A 24,019-nucleotide genomic window follows, 5' to 3' on the forward strand; every position below is an offset into this window, starting at 1 on the left:
AGATGACCTCAGGGAACTCCTGCACTACCTGCCTACTGCTACGCTGTTCAGTGGCCACCCATTCCCTTTCTGCCTGTGTAGCCTTTACCTGCGGTGTGGCCAACTCACTGAACGTGCTATTCACGACTTTCTCAGCATCGCGGATGCTCCAGTATGAATCCAGTCGCAGCTCCAGCCGCTCAATGCGGTCTGCCAGAAGCCACAGCTGGACACATTTCCTGCACACATAGTCGTCAGGGACACTGGAAGTATCCCCGATTTCCCACATGCTGCAGGAGGAATAAACCAGGGGGCCGATCTCAGCTGTCATGACCTACCCAATACGCTACAGCCTCACTGCCTTCCTTTCTTCAAATAAAATACCGCTGCAGACCATTCTCCTTTTAAAGGAACTTATTCGGCCTTACCTCACTTGGAGTGAAGCTCGTCCTCAGCCTCTGCTCGCCGAAGCCTCTTGAGACAAAGCCTTCCTACTCTGTCTCCCTCTACTCTGTTGCCCACTACATCAAACTGCTCTCTTTTAAATACTCCTGCTGCCTCACGGGCCGACTTACACGCACTTGCACAGTCCTGCCCCAATCAACCGCCGAGAAAAAAGGCCGACTTCCACAAACTGCTCTCTTTTAAATACTCCTGCTGTCTCATGGGCTGATCTTGTTAAGTAGTCTCATATGTGTCACCTTATCAAAAGCCTTCTGAAAATCCAAGTAAATAACATCCACTGCCTCTCCTTTGTCCACGCTGCTTGTTACTTCCTTGAAGAACTCCAACAGATTTGTCAGACTAGATTTCCCATTACAGTAACCATGCTGACTTTGACTTATTTTCTCATTGGTCTCCAAGTACCCCAAAACATCATCCTTAATAATAGACTCCAACACTTTCCCAACACAGGGGTTAGGCTAGCTGGCCTATAATTTCCTTTCTTTCACTTTCCTTCCTTCTTTAAGAGTGGATGATATTTGCAATCTTCTAGTCCTCCGGGACGATGCCAGTGATTCTTGAAAGATCATGACCAATGCACCTGTTATCTCTTCAGCAACCTTCCTCAGGACTCTGGAATGTAGTCTATCTGGTCCAGGTGTCTTATCCACCTTAAAAATCTTTCAGTGTGCCTTGCACTTTTTCCTTTGTAATAGCAATAGCTCTCACTCCTGCTCCCTGACCCTCACAGACCTCTGGCACATTGCTAGTGTCTTCCACAGTGAAGACTGATGCAAAGTACCCAGTAAGTTCATCTGCCTTTTCTTTGTCCCTCATTACTACTTCACCAGCATCATTTTTCAGTGGTCCAATATCAACTCTCGACTCCCTTTTACTCTTCATATAACTGAAAAAATCTTTTGGAATCCTGCTTTATATTATTGGCCCATTTGTCCTCACATTTCATCTTTTCCCTTATAGTTTTAGTTACCTTTTGTTGGATTTTAAAAGCTTCCCAAACATCCAACTTCCCACTCACTTCTGCGACCTTATATGGCCTTTCCTTAGCTTTTATGCAGCCCTCAACTTCCTTTGTCAGTCATGGTTGCCTACCCCTGCCATTTAAGAACAACTCCTCTGAGGGACACATCCTGCGACTTGTAAACTAATCCCAGAACCTTCAGTCATCTCTGCTCTGTCATTGTCCCTGACAGTATCCTCCTCCAGTCCACCTGGGCATGCCTCTGTAATTCCCTTTATTCCATTGCAGTAGTGATACATATGACTTAGCTTCTCCCTATCAAATTGCAGTATGAATTCAATTATATTATGATCACTGCCTCCTAAGGGTTCCTTTACATTAAGCTCCCTAATAAGATCTCTGGGTTATTACACATCTTTCCTGAGTAGGCTCAAGCTCAACCTGCTCTAAAAAGCCATCTTTTAGGCATTCAACAAACTCCCTCTCTTACAATCTGACACTAACCTGATTTTCCCCAATCTCCTTGCATATTGAAGTCCCCCATTACAATTGTATCATTACCCTTATTACATGGTTTTTCCAGCTCCCTTTGCAAGCTCAACCCCACATCTTGGCTATTTGGAGGCCTATATACAATTCGCACAATGTTTTTTTTTACCCTTGCAGTTTCATAACTCCACCTACTGGTAATTCCATCTCTTACCAACAGAGCCACACCACTGACTATGCCTTCCTGCCTGTCCTTTCGATACAAGGTATATCCTTTGATGTTAAGCTCCCAACTATAGCCTTCTTTCAGCCACAACTCAGTGATACCTACATCATACCGACCAATTTCTAATTGCATGAGTTTGTCCCTTATTCCAAATGCTATGCACATTTAAATACAGCACCTTCAGTCCTGTATTCTTCACCCTTCTGAATTTTTCCTGAGCTACAATTTAACTCTTTGCTCTGTCCGCATTCGCACGCAATCATTGGTTTGTCCTTCCTTACATTCATGTTACATCCATTATCTACTTGTAAACCTGCTGGCTCATCCTCAGCTCCATCATACTGGTTCCCATCCCCCTGCCATATTAGTTTAAACCACTCCCAACAACTCCAGTAAATCTGCCCACAAAAATATTGGACCCCTCGGATTGAAGAGCAACCCCTTTTGTACAGGTCTCACCTGCCCCCGAAGAGGTCCCGATTATCCAGAAATCTGAATCCCTGCCCCTTGCTCCAATTCTTCAGCCACCCATTTATCTACCACCTCATTCTTTTCCTGTCCTCACTGTCACACAGCGCAGGCAGCCATCCTGAGATTACTCTCCTTGTGTTCCTGCTTCTCAGTTTCCTTCCTAACTCCCTGCATTCTTTTACAAGGACCTCCTTCGTTTTTTAAAAAAAATCTATGTTACTGGTACCAAATATGTACCACGACTTCTGGCTGCTCACCCTCCCCTTTCCCGGTATTGTGGATGCATTCAGAAACATTGTGGATCCTGGCACCTGGGAGGCGTCCACAGAATCATTTATCTGTCCCCTAACTATATAGTCCCCTATTACTGCTGCCATCCTTTTTAGTTCTCTACCCTTCTGAGCCACAGGGACAGACGTGGTGCCAGAGGCATGGTCGCTGTTGCTTCCCCCAAGTAGGTTCCCCCTCCGGCCAACAGTAATCAAAATGGAGTACTTATTGTTGAGGGGAACGGCCACTATCTGACGTTCCCCCCTTCCCTGTCCCAGACAGTTACCCATTTATGTCTCCTGTAACCTTAGGGTGACCACTGCCCTGTAGCTCCTTGTCCATCACTGCTTCACTTTCCCTGACAAGCTGAACGTCATCGAGCTGCAGCTCCAGTTCCCTAACACGGTCTCTAAGGAGCTGCATCTCGATGCACCTGCTGCACTTGTGTCTGGATCGATGTTACAGAACTGAGAGACTTACCTTCTTTGGGGTAAGTAAGGGTTTGGGCTCTGACAATACTTCAAAGTTACCATTTGTTTTTGTTTCACTAGGATGGATATGCTCCATATCTGAAATATTTTAAAGTTTTATAAAGATTAGCAATATTAAAATAATAATGGGCAATTACCATAATAGTTATATTTGAACATTCATCTGAAATTTTGAAAATGGACATTACTCTTCAATGTCATTTAATACCTCATCAATCGTAGTGACTACAGATGGAAAATAATCAGTTGCAGTTTATGACGATCAACCTGTGTTGAATACAAGATAAAAAGAAATTCCTATGATGTGTGCAAGATTGGATTCAGATTGTTTTGTTTCACTCATAGGTTGGCATTATTGTCAAATTCTACTCTTACTGTTCATACCCACTCACACTTGAGGTGATAATGGTGAGAGGTGTTGGATTAAGCTGTAGAATTGTTATTTTTCTTGTAGTTTAACTTGCCTGTGCTTGCTTGTACTTTTACATATTCACCTATATACGCATAATTCTTCCGTGAATTTTTCAGGAATTATGGTAGAAGTGCTTCTGTAGTTTTCTAGAAACTTATTAGTTTATCTGTAGTAGGTGTCACAACACTTTAATCTGGCTATTTAGTTAAAACACTGGGATTTTGTTTATCTCTAGTCTGAGAATGAGGCAACCACAACTCCTTTCTTTTTTTTGTTTGTTCTTCATTCTTGTAACACTTAACAAAACAGCTGTAAGTAAGAAATTTTATACCTCATTCTCAACTTCCAAAACAGCATTGGATCACAAAATCATTCCGAATCCCATTCCTGTTCCGACATGTCAGTCCGTGGCCTCCTCTTGTGCCAAGTTGGGGCCAGAGTGGAGGAGCAACGTCTTGTATTCCATCTGATTAGCCTCCAACCTGATGGCATGAATAACGATTTCTCCTTCTGGTGAAGAAATTTCACTCTGACCCCTGTTCCCCAATCTGACCTTTCATTTATTCTCACCTGCCTATTACCCAAAGTTCCCCCCTCCTCCTCTTTCTCCTATTGCCTACCCTCCTCTCCTATCAGATTTTTCCTTCTCCATCCCTTGACCTTTCCCACGTTCCTGGCTTCACCTATCACCTTCCAGCTAGCCTGTTTTCTCTACCTCCGGCTTTTTATTCTGGCATCTTCCCCCTTTCCTCTGTTCTGAAGAAGGGTCTTAGCCCGAAATGTCGATACTTACTCTTTTCCATAAATGCTGCCTGTCCTGCTGAGTTCTTCCAGCGTTGTCTGTGTGTTGCTTAGGATCCAACAGTGGTTTTCTTCAAACACTGCAGCCTCCCGGCAAGGCAATACTAATGGAATAGCAATATTCTGCCTGGTTAGGATAGGACACAACGTGGATGGAAGCTTCCGGATGACAATGTACGGATGAGACTGCTGCTCTAGTTTCTCTAGGTGCTAGAGGTCACAAGGTTTGGAATGCTGTCAAACCAGTCCAGGTTATCTGTTACAGCGTGTTTTCTAGATGGTGCACACCGTAGCTGTAGTTTGTTGGTACTGAATAGAACACATTCAGATTGCAGGGTGGGATGCCAGCTTAGATGGTGCATAGTTTTTTTGACTGCAGTCGAGACTGTACTCAGCTAGGCTGTTACAATCCTCACCTAACTCTTTCCTGGCTAAGAGTGGAAATAAGTGAATCCCCACAGAATACTAAATCTCTGAGCTTCATTAGTAACCATGGTATTTGTTTTCCTAACCCAGTAAAATTTCTGGCCAATAGCGACAACAGGACCTTGACGATATTCAGCGTTGGAAACCTGGAAGGCCTGGGATCTCACTTGTCCTCTGGGGATATTTGTTTCTGGCTGCAGAACACGAGTTCCATTCGTTTTCCTCAGATATAATGCTGCACCTTTAACCTGGAAATAATCCTTTTATATTCATACTACATATGATAACTAGTTATTGTATCACCCTTCAACCAGATTCCCGAAACAGCATGGATAATTTCACTCACCTTAACACCAAACTGAATCTATGGACTCACTTTCAAGGACTCTACAACTCATGTTCTCAGTTTTTTAAAATATTTTAAATTATTTATTTATTATTTATAACCTATCTATTCATTTGTATTCGCACAGTTTGTCTTCTTTTGCATATTGGTTGTTTGTCAGTCTTTGTGCGTAGTATTTCATTGATTCAATTGTATTTCTTTGTGTTACTCTGAGTACCTGCAAGAAAACGAATCTCAGGGTAGTATATGGTGACATATACAGTGCCTACAAAAAAGTATTCACCCCCTTGGGAGTTTTCATGCTTTATTGTTTTACAACATTGAACCACAATGGATTTAATTTGGCTTTTTTTTTAAAACACTGACTTTCCAAGACTTTCGTGTCAAAGTGAAAACAGATCTCTACAAAGTGATCTAAATTAATTACAAATATCGAAACACATAATAATTAATTGCATAAGTATTCACCACCTTTAATATGACACATCAAATCATCACTGGTGCAGTCAATTGGTTTTAGAAGTCACATAAATAGTTAAAGGAGATCTGTGTTTGGAGACCTGTATGCAGTCAAGGTGTTTCAATTGATTGTAGTAAAAATACACCTTCATCTGGAAGGTGCGACTGCTGGCAAGTCAGTATCCTGGCAAAAACTACATCATGAAGAGAAAGAACATTCCAGACAACTGCACGAAAAGGTTATTAAAAAGCACAAGTCAGGAAATGGATTCTCCAGGAGGCGCTCATGGAGTGAGGTTGTCTTTGGCTTCGCTCCATTACCGTTACTTTTTTGTTTAAAACTTATGATCTCCCTTAATTAATTTTTACCTACACTAGAAGATTTGTTCTATACTACTGATTTTTTCTTGAACTGTAACTGTGAAATCTAAAGAAATAAGTACAAGATCTAAAGGGCATGAACCTAAAAACGGGAAGGATTCCAATGGGAATGGGGGGGGGCAGGGAGGGGGAGAGAAAAAGGTGACCCTAAGCAAATGGAACTATCTTATGATATTCTGTTGAAGCTTTTAGATGAAAAATTTGAAGAACAATGTCAAAGTTTTAAAGAAGACAAAGTCAATCACGGACTCTCTGAAATCGCTTGATTGTGAAGTTAAGCAACATCAAAGTAAAATTACCGAATTAGACATTGAATCTCAGAAGAGAGATTTGAAAATTGAGAATTTGGAGCAGAAATTATCTTCGACGACTAAACAACTGGAACATTTTAAATCCAAGATTATTGATCTTGGAAGCAGATCTAGAAGACAGAATTTACGTATAATTGGTCTCCCCAAGGATGTTGAGGAAGGAGAACCTTCAAAATTCTTCTCTCAACTTTTAAAGGATGCGTTTAGTTCTGTATTCCCCGACGATCCTCCATTGCTGGACCATGCTCACCGTACATTGCACCTGAAACTGTTGTCCTCCGAATTTAGACTGAGGCCAGTGATTCTCCGGTTCCATTATATTAGCGTTAAAGAGCATCTTATCCGAATTATCCGCCGGCAAGGTATGATTAAATTTTGACAACATCAGTTCCGTTTAGTGGAGGATTACAGTCCTGAAGTGATGAAGGCGCGGCTGACTTTTAAACCCCTGATGTCGGAATGTTACCAGAAAGATTTCAGACCGGCCCTATTGTATCCTGCAGGTTTAAGAACTTCTCTTTCGGACGAATCACGTCGTGTCTTCCATTCCACAAGTGCAGCTCGAAGTTTTTTGGATGAGCACCATTCAGCTGCTACGGATACCCTGCTTTAATTAATGTTTAGCGCTCGCAGCATCGGCTCTGTTTTTAGGTACTTTTTTTTATATAAAAAGCATTCATTATCATATGAAGAAGGTCTAAGTTCAAGACTTTCATCTTTGGTTAGTAGTGTAGGTATTTTTCACATCTCAATTAAAGTTCATTTTTCCTGCGGATGATTTTACTTTTCTTTAGTTTGTTCATTTTTAATTATTTGATTTCTGACATTCTCATCAACGAATTGATGGTAAATTTCTACTGTACGGAGGAACATTTTTCTTTATTTTTGGCTTCGTATAACTAAGATGGCGGTCTATTTCCCTTTTCTCATAATTTCTTTTGATCTTTCTGACTACGCCATCTTCTTAGGTTTCTTCTTCCCATAATTCCTTTTTTTTGAAGTGCCATTTTCAACTATTTATGTTTGTAATTGATTAATAATATGCATCGGCACTTACTTTTTCTCGTTCATTTTAGAAATCCCAATATGTAGATTATTATAGTACAGTGTTTAATTTTTTTTTTATTTCGGGGGGGTTCTTTTTAACATATATCTTTGGAGTTGCCTTCTGGAGAAATGGGGTTAGATTTATTATTAGTTCTTAGTTCTTTCTCTAGTCTTCTCTGGCTTAGTTTTGGGATTTCAGGGGTGGAGAGTTGGGGGGGCGGTTCTTTTCTTACTTTATTAATTTTTTCTATTGGGCTGATTCAGTACTACAAAGATGTCTGCAGTGTCATGCTTTCTGGTTCCACTCTGAATATTTATTCCTCTTCCGATTTCATGAGTTTACATTATGGTTAACTCTTTATATACCAAAGGGTTAACATTAAGTTATGGCTCAGATTATTAATTTTGTCTCTAGGAATACAAAATGGTTTAAACCAGCCAATAAAATGGAAAAAGATTTTTAAATTATTCCAAAAACTGAATGCTCACATTATTTTTGCACAAGAAACATGTGAGGAAAGAGGATAATCAATGTTTCTTTAGGTTTTGGAAGGAACAACAGTACCACTTGAACTCCCAAGCCAAAGTGAAAAGTGTTTCAATTTTTATAGATTCCTCAATTACATTTACTCATCAAGACATTATTTCAGATCCTAGTGGTAGATTTTTGTTAATTACTGGGTTACATTTTAATAAAAAAGTTGCTATGGTTAATGTTTATGCTCCAAATATGGATTATCCCGAATTTTTTAAGCACTTACTCACTTCTTTTCCTAATTTAAACGAGTATATGTTGATAATGGGGGGTGATTTTAACTGCTGTTTAAATCCCCTGATGGATAGATCCATATTTAGTCACGTTTACCGAATAAGTTGGCTACTCTTATTAACTCTCTTATGATTGACTCTGGAATTTCAGAAATTTGGAGATTTCTACATCCTGAGGATAGAGAGTTTTCATTCTTCTCGTGTGTTTACCATTCTTATTCTCGAATTGACTACTTTTTTATTGACTCTCGTTTAATTCCATCTGTAATTGACTGCAATTATGACATTACCGCCATTTCTGATCATGCTCCAATGAAACTTCCTATCAGGTTAATGGATACTACTAGGCAATGGCCATTTAATTCTAATTTGCTTCAAGACCCCAACTTTGTTAAGTTTATGAAGGAACAGATTGATTTCTTCTTTTCAACTAATATTACGGAAGAAATCTCCAACAGGACATTATGGGACACTTTTAAAGCTTATATCTGTGGACAGATTATTTCTTATTCTGTTGGATTGAAAAAACGTATTAAGAATGAGACACTTGTTGGTTGACAAAATTAAAGGAATTGATAAGAAATATTCTATTGTTCCTAGTAAGGAGCTTTATAAACAGAGTGTCGAACTTCAAATGGAACACAATTTATTGTTAACATCCTCAATTGAAAATCAATTAATGAAAACTAGAGGTGAGTTTTATATTCATAGTGATAAATTGGGTAAATTATTAGCTAATCAATTGAAAACTACTTCAGTTAAACGTCAAATTGTCAAGATCCGTAAACATGTCACTTTGACAGTTGATCATGACGAGATAAACAAAACTTTAAGAATTTTATACCTCTTTATACCATTCTGATTTTCCTCATGATCCTAACACCATGCAGGACTTTTTAAGGAAATTGAACTTTCCAAAATTATCACCCAAAGAATATTTAACATTAGAAACTCCTGTTACAGATGAAGAAATAACAGCTGTTATTTCTTCAATGAATTCCGGCAAAGCACCTGGTCCAGATGGTTTTACAGTGGAATTTTAAAAGTTTTTTTTCCCTCTATTCTCTCTCCTTGGTTGTCTAGAATATTTAAATAAGCAATCAGATTAGGTAAATTACCACAATCGTTTTATGGAGCTTCTGTTTCTTTAATTCTTAAAAAGAATAAAGATCCTACTGATCGTGCATCATACAGACCGATATCTCTTTTGAAAGTAGACTCAAAAATTTTTTCTAAAATATTAGCAACTAGGTTAGAAAAGGTACTACCTCAAATTATCTCTGTGGACCAAATTAGATTTATTAAAAATCATTATTCATCTTTTAATATTAGGAGGTTAATGAATATCGTTTATAACCCTTCACAGCATTCTGGAATGTAATATTTCATTAGATGCTGAGAAAGCTTTTGACAGAGTTGAATGACCATATTTATTTAGTGTGTTTGAGAAATTTAATTTTAGTACGATATTTATATCTTGGATTAAATTGATATATCATACCCCTGTAGCTTCAGTTTGTACTAACAATCAAAGATCTCCCTTTTTTTGTTTATCTCGGGGTACTAGGCAGGGATGCCCTCTTAGTCCATTATTATTTGATATCATCCTTGAACCTTTAGCAATTGCTATCCGAGACTCACCTAATATTTTTGGTATTACCCGTGGAAATGAAATAGACATAGACATAGAAAATAGGTGCAGGAGTAGGCCATTCGGCCCTTCGAGCCTGCACCACCATTTATTATGATCATGGCTGATCCTCCAACTCAGAACCCCGCCCCAGCTTTCCCTCCATACCCCCTGACCCCCGTAGCCACAAGGGCCATATCTAACTCCCTCTTAAATATAGCCAATGAACTGGCCTCAACTGTTTCCTGTGGCAGAGAATTCCACAGATTCACCACTCTCTGTGTGAAGAAGTTTTTCCTAATCTCGGTCCTAAAAGGCTTCCCCTCTATCCTCAAACTGTGGCCCCTCGTTCTGGACTTCCCCAACATCGGGAACAATCTTCCTGCATCTAGCCTGTCCAATCCCTTTAGGATCTTATACGTTTCAATCAGATCCCCCCTCAATCTTCTAAATTCCAATGAGTACAAGCCCAGTTCATCCAGTCTTTCTTCATATGAAAGTCCTGCCATCCCAGGAATCAATCTGGTGAACCTTCTTTGTACTCCCTCTATGGCAAGGATGTCTTTCCTCAGATTAGGGGACCAAAACTGCACATAATACTCCAGGTGTGGTCTCACCAAGGCCTTGTACAACTGCAGTAGTACCTCCCTGCTCCTGTACTCGAATCCTCTCGCTATAAATGCCAGCAAACCATTCGCCTTTTTCACCGCCTGCTGTACCTGCATGCCCACTTTCAATGACTGGTGTATAATGACACCCAGGTCTCGTTGCACCTCCCCTTTTCCTAATCGGCCACCATTCAGATAATAATCTGCTTTCCTATTTTTGCCACCAAAGTGGATAACTTCACATTTAAGTTTGCACACTAATCTCCTGTGTGGGACCTTGTCAAAAGCCTTTTGAAAATCCAAATATACCACATCCACTGGTTCTCCCCTATCCACTCTACTAGTTACATCCTCAAAAAATTCTATGAGATTCGTCAGGCATGATTTTCCTTTCACAAATCCATGCTGACTTTGTCCGATGATTTCACCGCTTTCCAAATGTGCTGTTATCACATCCTTGATAACTGACTCCAGCAGTTTCCCCACCACCGACGTTAGGCTAACCGGTCTATAATTCCCTGGTTTCTCTCTCCCTCCTTTTTTAAAAAGTGGAGTTACATTAGCCACCTTCCAATCCTCAGGAACTAGTCCAGAATCTAACGAGTTTTGAAAAAATATCACTAATGCATCCACTATTTCTTGGGCTACTTCCTTAAGCACTCTAGGATGCAGACCATCTGGTCCTGGGGATTTATCTGCCTTCAATCCCTTCAATTTACCTAACACCACTTCCCTACTAACATGTATTTCACTCAGTTCCTCCATCTCACTGGACCCTCTGTCCCTTACTATTTCTGGAAGATTATTTATGTCCTCCTTAGTGAAGACAGAACCAAAGTAATTATTCAATTGGTCTACCATGTCCTTGCTCCCCATAATCAAGTCACCTGTGTCTGTCTGCAGGGGACCTACATTTGTCTTTACCAGTCTTTTCCTTTTTACATATCTATAAAAGCTTTTACAGTCCGTTTTTATGTTCCCTGCCAGTTTTCTCTCATAATCTTTTTTCCCCTTCCTAATTAAGCCCTTTGTCCTCCTCTGCTGAACTCTGAATTTCTCCCAGTCCTCAGGTGAGCCACTTTCTCTGGCTAATTTGTATGCTTCTTCTTTGGAATTGATACTATCCCTAATTTCTCTTGTCAGCCACGGGTGCACTACTTTCCTTGATTTATTCTTTTGCCAAACTGGGATGAACAATTGTTGTAGTTCATCCATGCAACCTTTAAATGCTTGCCATTGCATATCCACCGTCAATCCTTTAAGTGTCATTTGCCAGTCTATCTTAGCTAATTCACATCTCATACCTTCAAAGTTACCCCTCTTTAAGTTCAGAACCTTTGTTTCTGAATTAACTATGTCACTCTCCATCTTAATGAAGAATTCCACCATATTATGGTCACTCTTACCCAAGGGGCCTCTCACGACAAGATCGCTAATTAACCCTTCCTCATTGCTCAAAACCCAGTCCAGAATAGCCTGCTCTCCAGTTGGTTCCTCGACATGTTGGTTCAAAAAACCATCCCAAGAAATCCTCTTCCTCAGCACCTTTACCAATTTGGTTCACCCAATCTACATGAAGATTGAAGTCACCCATTATAACTGCTGTTCCTTTATTGCACACATTTCTAATTTCCTGTTTAATACCATCTCCGACCTCACTACTACTGTTAGGTGGCCTGTACACAACTCCCACCAGCGTCTTCTGCCCCTTAGTGTTACGCAGCTCTACCCATATCGATTCCACATCTTCCCGGCTTATGTCCTTCCTTTCTATTGCGTTAATCTCTTCTTTAACCAGCATAATACACAAGTTATCATTATATGCAGATGATTTATTATATATTTCTAATCCTGGGAAATCTATTCCTGGTTATTTTATCTTTGCTGGCTCAGTTTAGCAATTTTTCTGGTTATAAACTGAACCTTAATAAGAGTGAAATATTTCCCCTAAATATGCAGGTTCCTATTTATGGATGTTTACCATTTAAATTGGTTACTGACTCTTTTACATATTTAGGGATTAAAATTACAAGAAGATTTATTCAAGGTTATTTTTTTTTTACCTTTAATTGATCAGATTAAACTTTCGTTTACTAAATGGTCACCAATGTCTCTGTCATTGATCAGTTGGATCAATGCTATTAAGATGATTATTTTGCCTAAATTTTTATATGTATTTCAAGCGGTGCCAATTTTCATTCCAAAATCCTTTTTTGATAATGTTCATTCCAAAATTTCCTCATATATATGGCAGAACAAAATCCAAGGCTAGGTAAAAGACATTTACAGACATCTAAAAAGGAGGGGGGTTTAGCTTTGCCGAATTTTAGATTTTACTATTGGGCAATTAACATTTGATATTTAAAATTTTGGTTATGGGACTTGGACGTAACTTCAAGTCCACATTGGGTAAATCTTGAATGTAATTCTTTACAAGGGTTTTCATCGGGTTCTATTTTAGGGACTTTGCTTCCCTGTACTCTTTCTATATTGTATAAACAAATGGATAACCCAATAGTTATACATACGTTACATATATGGTTTCAATTTTGAAAATTTTTTGGGTTGAATCAATTTATTTTAGCAAGTCCTATTATATCCAATTTCTTTTTTCAACCCTCCACTATGGATCAAGCATATCTGGCTTGGAAAATTAAAGGTATAGTACGATTTTCATGTCCTTTGAACAATTATCTAATAAATATAATTTACCTAGATCTCTTTTTTTTAAGATATTTAACAGGTTAGAAATTTTTAAAATACTGTTTCTCCTATCTTCCCGAATTTATATTCAATGGATATTTTGGAAAAAATTTTAGATTTAAATCCTTTTCAGAAAGGTGTAATAGCAATTATTTATAATACAATTATGAAAGTATGTCCAGACGTATCTAATAAAGTTAAGACTGATTGGGAAAGGGAACTTAAGATTATTGTACCGATTGAAAAATGGGAAAAAATTCTTCAATGAGTTAACTCATCCTCTATATGTGCTAAACATGCGTTGATACAGTTTAAAGTAGTGCATAGGGCTCATATGTGCAAGGATAAACTAGCTCGTTATTATTCTCATATAAATCCTATATGCGATAGATGTCACTCCAAGATAGCTTCTTCATATGTTTCGGTCATGTCCTTAGTTGCAAAATTATTGGAAAGATATTTTTGATACTATCTTAACTGTTTTGAATATTGATTTACAACCTCACCCTATTACTGCAATTTTTGGGTTACCAATCAAGTCACTTAACCTCTTCAGCTCGTCAGATGATTGCATTTCTTACATTAATGGCTAGAAGATCCATTTTGCTGAATTGGAAAAAGATTAATCCTCCCACCACATTTCATTGGTTCTCTCAAACTATGTTGTGTTTAAACTTAGAAAAAATTAGAAGTGTTATTTATGATCCCTCTATTAAATTCGAAGAGACTTGGAGGCTATTTATTCCACATTTTCATATGATGTCATTTGACCTTTTCCAAACTTATTCTATTTTTTTGTAATATATGGTGAGAGGAACGGAGTTGTTGACACTAACGGTTCCCTTTTTTTTTGATGTTACATAGCAGCCCATGTCTTTTTTTTTAGTTTAGTTGATTAACACTGTTTAGGTTAGTTTTTTTTTGGGGGGGGGTATATATTTTTTTTCCTTTTTCATGATTTTTTTTAGTTTTTTTTGTTTTATATATTACATCTGTATCCTATATGATTGGGAGATTTAACACTCAAGTGTCAACTGGGCTTATATTTAACTATGTTTATTATGAAACTAATAAAAAGATTGAAAAAGAAAGAAAGGAGATGGATACAAGAAAATTTCCAAGTCACTTGATATCCCTTGGAGTACAGAAAAGTTAATCATCAAGGAATAGAAAGAACATGGCACAGCTGTAAATCTGCCTAGAGCAGGCCGTCCTCAAAAACTGAGTGACCATGCAAGAAGGGGATTAGTGAGGGAGGCCACCAAGAGGCCCATGACAACTCTGGAGGAGTTACAAGCTTCGATGGCTGAGATGGGAGAGACTGCGCATTTAACAATTGTTGCCTGGCTGCTTCAATGGTTGTAGTTTTATGGGACAGTGGCAAAGAGAAAGCCACTTGAAAAAAAACTTACCCCAAATCTCAGCTAGAGTTTTCCAGAAGGCACGTGGGAAACTCTGAAGTCAGATGGAAGAAGGTCTGATGAAACTAAAATTGAGTTTTTTAGCCAGACTAAACGTCATGTTTGGCATAAACATCATCAAAAACACACCATCCCTACCGTGAAGCATGGTTGTGGCTGCATCATACTGTGGGGATGCTTCACTGCAACAGCTCCAGAAGGCTTGTGAAGGAACAGGGCAAAATGAATGCAGCAAAAAATACAAGGAAATCCTGGAGGAAAACCTGATGCAGACTGCAAGAGAACTGCACCTTAAGAGGAGATCTGTTTTCCAGCAAGACAATGACCCCTAGCATAAAGCCAAAGCTACACGGGAATGGCTTAAAGACAAAGATAATTTCCCAGAGTGGCCAAGTCAAAAGTCCAGGCCTCAATCTAATTGAGAATTTGTGGCTGGACTTGAAAAGAACTGTTCACTCATGATCCCCAGAGCCTGAGCAGTTTTGTAAAGAAGAATGGGGAAAAATTGCAGTGTCCACATGTACAAAGCTGATAGAGACCTATCCACATAGACTCAAGACTGTAATTGCTGCCAAAGGTACATCTACTAACTCGAAGGGGGTGAACACTTAGGCAATCAATTATTGTTTTATATTTATAATTAACTTAGATCATTTTGTAGAGATCTGTTTTCACTTTGACATGCAAGAGTTTTTTTCCCCCAGTAAAAAAACAAATTAACTCTATCGTGATTCAATGTTATAAAACAATAAAACATGAAAGCTTCTGGGGTGAGGTGTGGACCGCACATATTCTGATAATAAATTTACTTTGAATTTTTAGTTTCATGGGTTGAGTGACTTGGTCTTGAAATATTTTCAAGAACCAGCAAGCTCCTGTAATTGTAAATTGACGTGCTTTTAATACCCAGTATAAAAGAAAATTCTATTCACGACATAGACGTTGAGTTGACTGTTTATGTGTTTTTGACTCAGCTGGTCTGTTTTGTGTTGGGGGGATTTAAAAATGATTCAACATAACCTGATAGCTGGTAAGCATTGCTAAGTAGAGCAGGTCATCATAGTGAGACTAGTTTTGAGTACATTAGTTTGGCTTCCTGTGAACATTGGATTAATATAGTACTTTCAGGCTTGTGGTTATTCTCCTCAAAAACAATGGCATGTCCAATTTATGTTTTTGGATTTATTGTTTCTTTTTTTTCCTGTTACTTTAGTAGTAGTCTGCAATATTGGATTGCCTTTGTGCTAGAGTTGCCATCTCCTCAATGGTAACTCTACCAGCACCACATTCTGTTGGTTTCATAGTGTCAGGTTTGCTTTTTAATTCCAGAATTAATCTCTTTTTCTCTGGTGTGGCTTTGCTACTATTTCTTTCCTCATACTGGATTTTGGTTATTTTGGGAGACCCAATCAAGAGACCACCCAACTGTCCAAGAGACTTAGAGGAACAAACTTGTAAAGAGGTTGCAGATGGTTGCAAGAAACATAAGGTTGTCGTAGTAGGTGATTTCAACCTTCCGCATATTGACTGGGAATCCCAAACTGTAAAAGGACTAGATGGGATAGAGTTTGTCAAATGTGTTTAGGTAAGTTTCCTTTACCAGTACATAGCAGTCCCAACAAGAAAGAGTGCATTACTGGATCTGCTATTAGGGAATAAGACAGGGCAGGTGACAGAAGTTTGTGTAGGGGAACACTTTGCATTCAGTGACCACAATGCCCCCAAGTTTCAAAGTAAATATGCAAAAAGTCTGGTCTGCAGGCTGTGGTTCTAAATCGGAGAAAGGTCAATTTTTATGGTATCAGAAATGATTTGGCAAGTGTGGATTGGGACAGGCCGTTTTCTGGAAAGTGGGAGGCTTCCAAAAGTGAAATCTTAAGTGTACAAAGCTTGTACATGTATGTCAGAAGAAAAGTTAGAGTTAGCCAGTGTAGGGAACCTTGGTTTTCAAGAGATATCAAGGCCCTGGTTAAGAGAAAAAAAAGGAAGTGCTTAGCAGGTGTGGGCAAGTAGGAACAAATGAGGTGCTTATGGAGAACAATTAAAGAAAATCAGGAAAGCTAAAAGGCGGCGTGACGTAGTTCTTGCAGACAAGGTGCTGGAGAATCCTAAGGAAGTCTGCAGATATGTTAAGAGCAAAAGGATTACAAGGGACAAAACTGGTCCTCTAGAAGACCAGAATGGTAATCCAAGTGTGGAGCCAAAATAGATCGAGATCTTAATGAATTCTTTGTATCTGTTTCCTGCGTAAATAGAGATGGGAAGTCTGTAGAAGTAAGGCAAAATGGCATCAATTGCATGGACCTTGTACAGATTACAGAAGAAGAGGTAATTGCTACCCGAGGAAAATCAGGGTGGATAAATCCCCAAGCCTGACAAGGTGTTCCCTCTGACCCGAAGTGTAGACATTGCCAAGGCCTTCGCAGGAATATTTAAAACATCCTTGGCAATAGGAGAGGTACCAGAGGATTGGAGAACAGGCAATGTTGTTACGCTGTTTTAAAAAAAGGCTCTAAGCATAAACTAGGAATGTATGGACCAGTGAGCCTGACATGAGTTATGGGAAAGTTATTGGAAGGTATTGTAAGGGACTGGATATATGAGTATTTGGACAGACACAGACTGATTAAGGATAGTCAGCATGGCTCAATGCGTGGTAGGTCACGTCTAACCAGTCTTAAGACCTTTTTGAGAAAATTACCTGGAAAGTTGATGAAGGCTAGGCAGTGGATGTTGTCTACATGGACTTTACAACCCCCATAAGAGGCTGAACAAGAAGGTTCATTTCCTTGGCATTCAAGATGAGGAGGTAAACTGCATTAGACCTTGGCTTTGTGGGAAAAGCCAGAGAAGTAGAGGGTTGCCTCTCTGATTGGAAGCCTGTGGCTAACGGTGTGCCATAGAGATCAGTGCTGAGCCCTTTGTCGTTTGTCATCTCCACTAATGATCAGGATAATAATGTGGTTAACTGGATCAGTAAATTTGCAGAAGACACAGAGATTGGGGGTGTAGTGGACAGTGAGGAAAACTATCGTGGTTTGCAGAGGGATCTGCATCAGCTGGAAAAATGGGCCGAAAATGGCATATGGAATTTATTGTGGACAAGTGTGAGGTTTTGCACTTTGGTAGAATCAACCAGGTAGGTCTTACACAGTGAATGACGGGCCACTGAGGAGTGTAATAGAACAAAGTGATCTGGGAATACAGGTCCATAATTCATTGAGAGTGCTGCCACGGGTAGATAGGGTGGTAAAGAAAATTTTTGGCACATTGGCCTTCATAAATCAATGTACTTAGTACAGGAGATGGGATGTTATGTTGAAGCTGTATAAGATGCTGATGAGGCCTAATTTGGAGTATTGTGTGTGGTTTTGGTCACCTACCTCCAGGTCTGGGAGACCTGAGTTATAAGGAAAGACTGACTAGGTTAGGACTGTATTCTTTACAACATAAAAGAGCAGAGCAGATCTGATAGCAGTATACAGAATTATGAGGGATACAGATAGAGTAAATGCAATCTGGCTTTTTCCACTGAGTTTGGGTGGGACTACAACCAGAGGTCACCGGTTAAGCTGGGAAGATGAGAAGTTTAAAGGGAACCAAAGGGGAAACTTCTTTCACTCAGAGGGTCGTGAGAGTGTGGAATGAGCTGCCAGCACAAGTAGTGCATGCAAGCTTGATTTCAACGGTTAAGAGAACGGTTAAGATAGGTACATGGATAGTAGGGATATGGAGGGTTATGGTCCTGGAGCAGATCGATGAAAGTAGACAATTTAAAAGGTTTCAGCATGGACTAGATGGGCCAAAAGGTCTGTTTCAGTGCTGTACTTCTTTATGATTCTATAAACAATCCAAATAGTTGTTTGCTGATGAATCATTTATGCAATCTGTCATTTCGATTTTTCTATGAAACCCATTGTTCAAATTTGTATTTTATATCTGGCATGATCAGCAGAGAATTTTAAGAAGAGCACAAGGGCACAGCCTGCGAGAGTGAGAGTGAACTGGGAAATAGTCATGGTATGCTTAGATTAAACTGCTGCTTCCCTTGACTTCAAGCCTTTTAAATGCAAAGGTTACATCCAAATTTAATTAAAATATTGGCTATATTCTTTATTTATTGAACATGGTCAGGGCTGCAATTAACAGCTGGTGGTTAGTGTATGTGTGTGTTTTTTTTTACAATGTACTAGTTTAACTCCTTTTGTGTTTCACTGAAATAGATCTTAGACACAAAAATTTGTACTTTTGGAAATTTACTTTCCCATTTCTGGCAGTAAATACCATCACTTAATTGCAGTCAGAGCACTCCGCTTTCAGTGATCAATGTTTATTCAAAGTATTTTAATTACTGGACAAAATTCCAATTTACCCATTAGCTATTTGGCTCTCAAAGAAACTGCCAATTCGCATGACTGGGTTCAGGCAGCTTTTTTAATTAGGGAGAGGTTAAAGTCCCAAATTATCAAAATATACTTGCTAACATGCAATTTCCAGATTGTGTTTGCTTATAGCCTTAATTAGTTTTGGATTGCAATTTTCTGGCTGGGTCTTTTGATAAAGACCTGGTTTGCCTTATTCAGAGATATACTTTTTCTCTTATCCATTCCCTTCCAACATCTCAACAACTTAAAGCAAACTAATTTTCTCTCTCAGTTCTGAAGAAATCTTTGACCTGAAATTAACTCTGCTTATATTTCCAGAGATGTCATCTGGCCCATTGAAACTTTCCAGTGATTTCCTCTTTTATTTATGATTTTAGCATAATTCTTTTGTAGTTCAGAAGTCATCCAAATACATTAGATCCTCATGATTAACCATGATGAACTGGAAGTACAATTTAAGCAATCAAAACGGGAATACTGAATGTCCAACAAAGAAGATAATCAACAGGTTGAGTGGAATAGTTAAAATTAGACACAATCTTGATGAGTGAGCCCTTAATTACCCAACACTAGTTGCCCTTAAGTGCTGGTAAGCTGCCTTCTTGAACCACTGAAGTCAAATCGCACTGTATAAATGGATGTACTATTATAATTCAATGGCAAGTGATGACCATCTATGCTACAAAATGTCTGAAGATATTCTTAGTTTCCTTCAGTGTAGGTGTGTAGATTCCTAGCAGACAATAGCTGCTGATACATCAAAAATGCTTGAAGTATAAACTGCTTTAAACAAAAGCGCTTAAATTTGGCAATCCTGCAAACCAATTAGGTTTCAATTTACTTCTAACAGCTTGCCTTGAGTGTTAGGCAAGGACGTTACCTCAATGATGAACTGACTCCACAACCTACAGACCTACTTTCAAGGACTCTACAACTCAATTTCTCAGTATTATTATTTTTTTAAATTACTATTTGCATGATTTGTCTTTTACACATTGGCTGTTTGTCAGTCTTTGTTGATGTGTAGTTTTTCATAAGTTCTGTGAGTATCTGCAAGAACATGAATCTCATGGTAGTATATGGTGACATACACGTACTTTGATAATGAATTTGCTTTAAACTTTGAACTAAATTTGTCAAACTCAACATCTCTACATATCCTTCAAGGTTTCTTAACCTCTTGGTGTTAACACGATTTTACATTCAAAACACATGAATATCTAATGCAATAAACTTACTTTTTTGTCGTGTAATAAACTTCAGGTCACTGCTTATTTCAGGAGTTGGCATGGTCAGATTCATTGGGAGGCATTTAACAACCTCTTCCATATCGTATGACCTTGATTCCTGGAAAACAAAACTCAATGAACTACATTTAAGAATTAAGTGTTTAGAACTTGCATTTGTTTTTAATTTAAATTTCAGAAATTATGATTTTTTTTTACTTGTGGGTGACTGGATTGAAGAGAACAGTTCATTGATGGATGTGCAACTTTCAAAGGTGGTGACTGCAATGGTGATACAACTGGAGCAAGTCCTTAAAAATAAAACAAAAAAGTAAGTTTACTGTTAGTTCAGACACAACCAAAACATCTCTTGAAACGTTGGTGAAAGTAGACTAAAACTCTAACTGCAATATTTCAAAATTTGTCAAATGATTTGAATAGATTTCTGCAGAATCTCTTGTTCCTTTTGTTTATAATAGTACATTTCCTTAATTAATAAAGCTATGTTTTATTATTCTTGTATTATACATGCATAATAGAAAATATGGCCAACTAAAAAAGAATACATTCTTTGGAAAACTATAATTTCTTTTCCAGAGAAAACATATACCTTCACAATCAATATCATTAGCATTAAGTTCTATCTTCAAGATAGCTGTTCCATCCACAATTTCAGTTGATAATTATCATCTGAGATACCTTGGACCAATCTAATTTCTGATAACGAATGGATAACAATTACACCTTTCTGAGATTTACTCAAGGTATCGATTTCCTTTAAAGCAGAGAAAGCTGTTAACTTGCACTTGATACTTAGGCTCACTTGGACAGGCTTGCATTTCCACTTCATTAAAGCACAACAAAACTGAAAAAAACACTTCAGAAGGATACAAACAGTACACAATATATATTCCCTAGACTGAAAGATACTCAGAACTAAAGCTGTAAAACATAGTTCCAGCTCTGCAACTGCCAAATTGGAGCACAAGATAATAGCAATTGTTGTTGCATCAAAGGCTGATGTCACTTGCACAGTCACAGCATAGGTGGTTAGAGTATAATTTGACATTAGCCATGTAGTGTGGTAATGGGAAAAGCTAGAGACACAGAAAATCAAAAACACCCTTTACTGCAACATCATCTTGGTTCAGTATTTAAAGCACCCCAGGTATTCCATATGATGACACTTTAGTTTTGAATTTCTTCCTTTAATAAGAGTAGCTAATTCACACAAAGGGGGGAAAAAACATAAGCCATTACAAACTAAAGGTCCAAGGTTGCTGTGTAGATCTAAATATACAATATCATCCTCATAAAAACTACAATGACCATCAAAATTAAAGTAAAAATCAAAAACTATGAGGTACCGAATAATATTTACTATCAAAGTTACCAGATAAAAGCTGGAGTACTCCGCAGATCAGAACTTTTGCAGTTACTCCATTGAAATTCCAGCAGAGATTACTGATGGACAAAGGAGCTACATGATAGACTCTCAACAAACTCAGAACACTGGACAATGCATGGCATCATCAGAACAACATTGATTACTGGGCATAATACTTACGGTAATATGGAGAGGAGCTACTGAGAAGTAAAACTACAGGTTATCCGTTTGACATAAAACACAGTAACGGAAGAGGATCTACCAGTTCTAACCAAACTATCTTCTTTGTATTGTTGACTCTTATTACAAATAAAAAAAACCCATTCAATTCTAGGTAACTGGGGTTAAATAAACGAGTCAATCTAGCTGTAAACAAATCCCAAAGAGAAATAATGAAACTCAATTTTAAATTGCAAACACCGTTGTGTGATGGCCCTTATTTTTAGCAGAGGAACAATTCCTACTCCAAGTGCTAGAAGAAGCTCTGAGAAATATTTAAAGAAGGTAACCTGAATTCTGTGCATCCAGACAAGACACACAGTGGCCACTTTGTTAGGTACCCCTGCTCGTTAATGCAAATATCTAATCAGCCGATCATGTGGCAGTAATTTAATGCATAAAAACATGCAGACATGGTCAAGAGCATCAATTTCTGTTCAGACCAAATGGAAAGAAATGTGCTCTAGGTCACTTTGACTGTAGAATGATTGTTAGTGCCAGACGGGATGGTTTGAGTATCTCAGAAACTGCTGATCTCCTGGGATTCTCACACACAAAAGTCTCTAGAGTTCACAGAGAATGGTGTGAGAAACAAAAATCATCCAGTGAGCAGCAGATCTGTGGGTGAAAACTCCTCACCAATGAGGGAGGTCAGAGGAGAACGGCCAGGCGGGTTCAAGCTGATAGTAAGGAGACAGTAACTCAAATAACCACGCATTACAACAGTGGTGTGCAGAAAAGCGTCTCTGAAGTCACAACGCAGGAGGTACCTAAAAAAGTGGTCTCTGTGCGTACATTTACTTTCAGTTAACTGGGATTGGGAGGGGAAGAGTGTGGGGAAATGCTGACAAAAGTCCTCACAAAAATGCCGTTTCTCACCAGTTACTAACAGAACAAAACAAAAAGCTGCTGAAAAGCGATGATTTTCTGCATGCCTACCAGATATTGAAAAGACTATGTCTTTGATAATTTGAAATAAGATCTTACTATTAAGCAGCAGGGATGGAATTTTTAAAATCATCTCCAAAGGTTTCTCTCTTGTGCAAAAGATGATAAAAAATAATTCTTCCAAGCATTTTGGTGAGACAATTCTCCATAATGTTTCAAAAGGCAGCTATAGTACCTAATACAGTGTGTAGTGCCAACTGTAGTATCAGCTGTATGGGTAACAAAATCACCCATACAGAATTCACACATCACTACCAAAAAAAAGTGATGAATGGAATAAGAATTCACTTACAGAATCTATGAGAAAACTGAATAAACACAACATAAGAGTGAAACAATAGATTGTTGAGGAATTGTATTATGCATTATGGACAGCTTTCTAGGAACACATCTCTCTGCAACAAGGGGATGTACTCTAACTGCAAGCCTCACTTATTTTAAGCAATCATTCTTCCTCCGTGCCCCCGCCATTCCCATCTTCACCTCATTCTCACCATGCTTTCCCTTCCCCCATGCCACACCTGCAAATGCCCCCAGCAAACTGCAAGTAGCACCAGATGGTTGTGGAAATATGCACAGGCAGCAATATTCTTCTTACAGTTTATTAAACTACAATTCCTCTTTACTGTATCTATGGTAAATGCTAATGATTTGAGAAGTATGGTTCCTTCCAATGACAAGGAAGTTGAAAACATTTAATCTTGATCCAGGATTACCCACCGTGTAGCGAAAAAAAAAATGTCAACCAAGTACTGTAATGCTCACTGAGGAATAATCTGTACTCCTGTAAAACTTTGCATTCGTTATTTATCTTCTGTCACCTTAACACGCAATAATATACTTGCATTGCAAAGTATACATCAATACAAATATACACTGTAACATCTTAAAATCCCATAAAAATCCAGTTCAAAAAGATTCTTGGACAAGTCAGGTCATTACCTGGTGGTGAAATAATTATCTTTGCTGGAACAAATTGCTCTGGCTGAGAAGGTCGCATTTTTGTCTTTTGGCTATCGGACAAAATAGGATGACGATATGTTTGTGGTGATTCTGTTACTTCTCCGACATGTAATGGCTGCACTTGAGGAAAATAATCCAATGCTGGCTGATACAAAGAATATTTCAACTTGTAATTTGGGTGACCAGGCTTTAAGAAGGGAAAAGACAAGTTTAGAAACCCAAAAGC

At 38.5% G+C, this 24,019-nt stretch overlaps 1 protein-coding gene across 3 annotated transcripts in view; it reads right to left on the minus strand.

The window, feature by feature from the left end:
* LOC134355022 (bromodomain-containing protein 3-like) overlaps positions 1 to 24,019 on the minus strand; it is a 145,436-nt gene that overhangs the window by 14,105 nt on the left and 107,312 nt on the right. For 2 of the 3 annotated variants that reach the window (XM_063064665.1, XM_063064663.1), the window contains 4 exons: positions 23,773 to 23,980; positions 20,496 to 20,587; positions 20,289 to 20,397; positions 3,342 to 3,430 (listed from right to left, as the gene is read on the minus strand). In XM_063064665.1, coding sequence (XP_062920735.1) covers positions 3,342 to 3,430; positions 20,289 to 20,397; positions 20,496 to 20,587; positions 23,773 to 23,980 — 498 coding nt within the window. The remainder of the gene's footprint in view (positions 1 to 3,341; positions 3,431 to 20,288; positions 20,398 to 20,495; positions 20,588 to 23,772; positions 23,981 to 24,019) is intronic. The other variant, XM_063064664.1, reaches the window with a different exon arrangement.

The sequence above is a fragment of the Mobula hypostoma genome, chromosome 12, assembly GCF_963921235.1.
Source record: "Mobula hypostoma chromosome 12, sMobHyp1.1, whole genome shotgun sequence".
NCBI lineage: Eukaryota > Metazoa > Chordata > Chondrichthyes > Myliobatiformes > Myliobatidae > Mobula > Mobula hypostoma.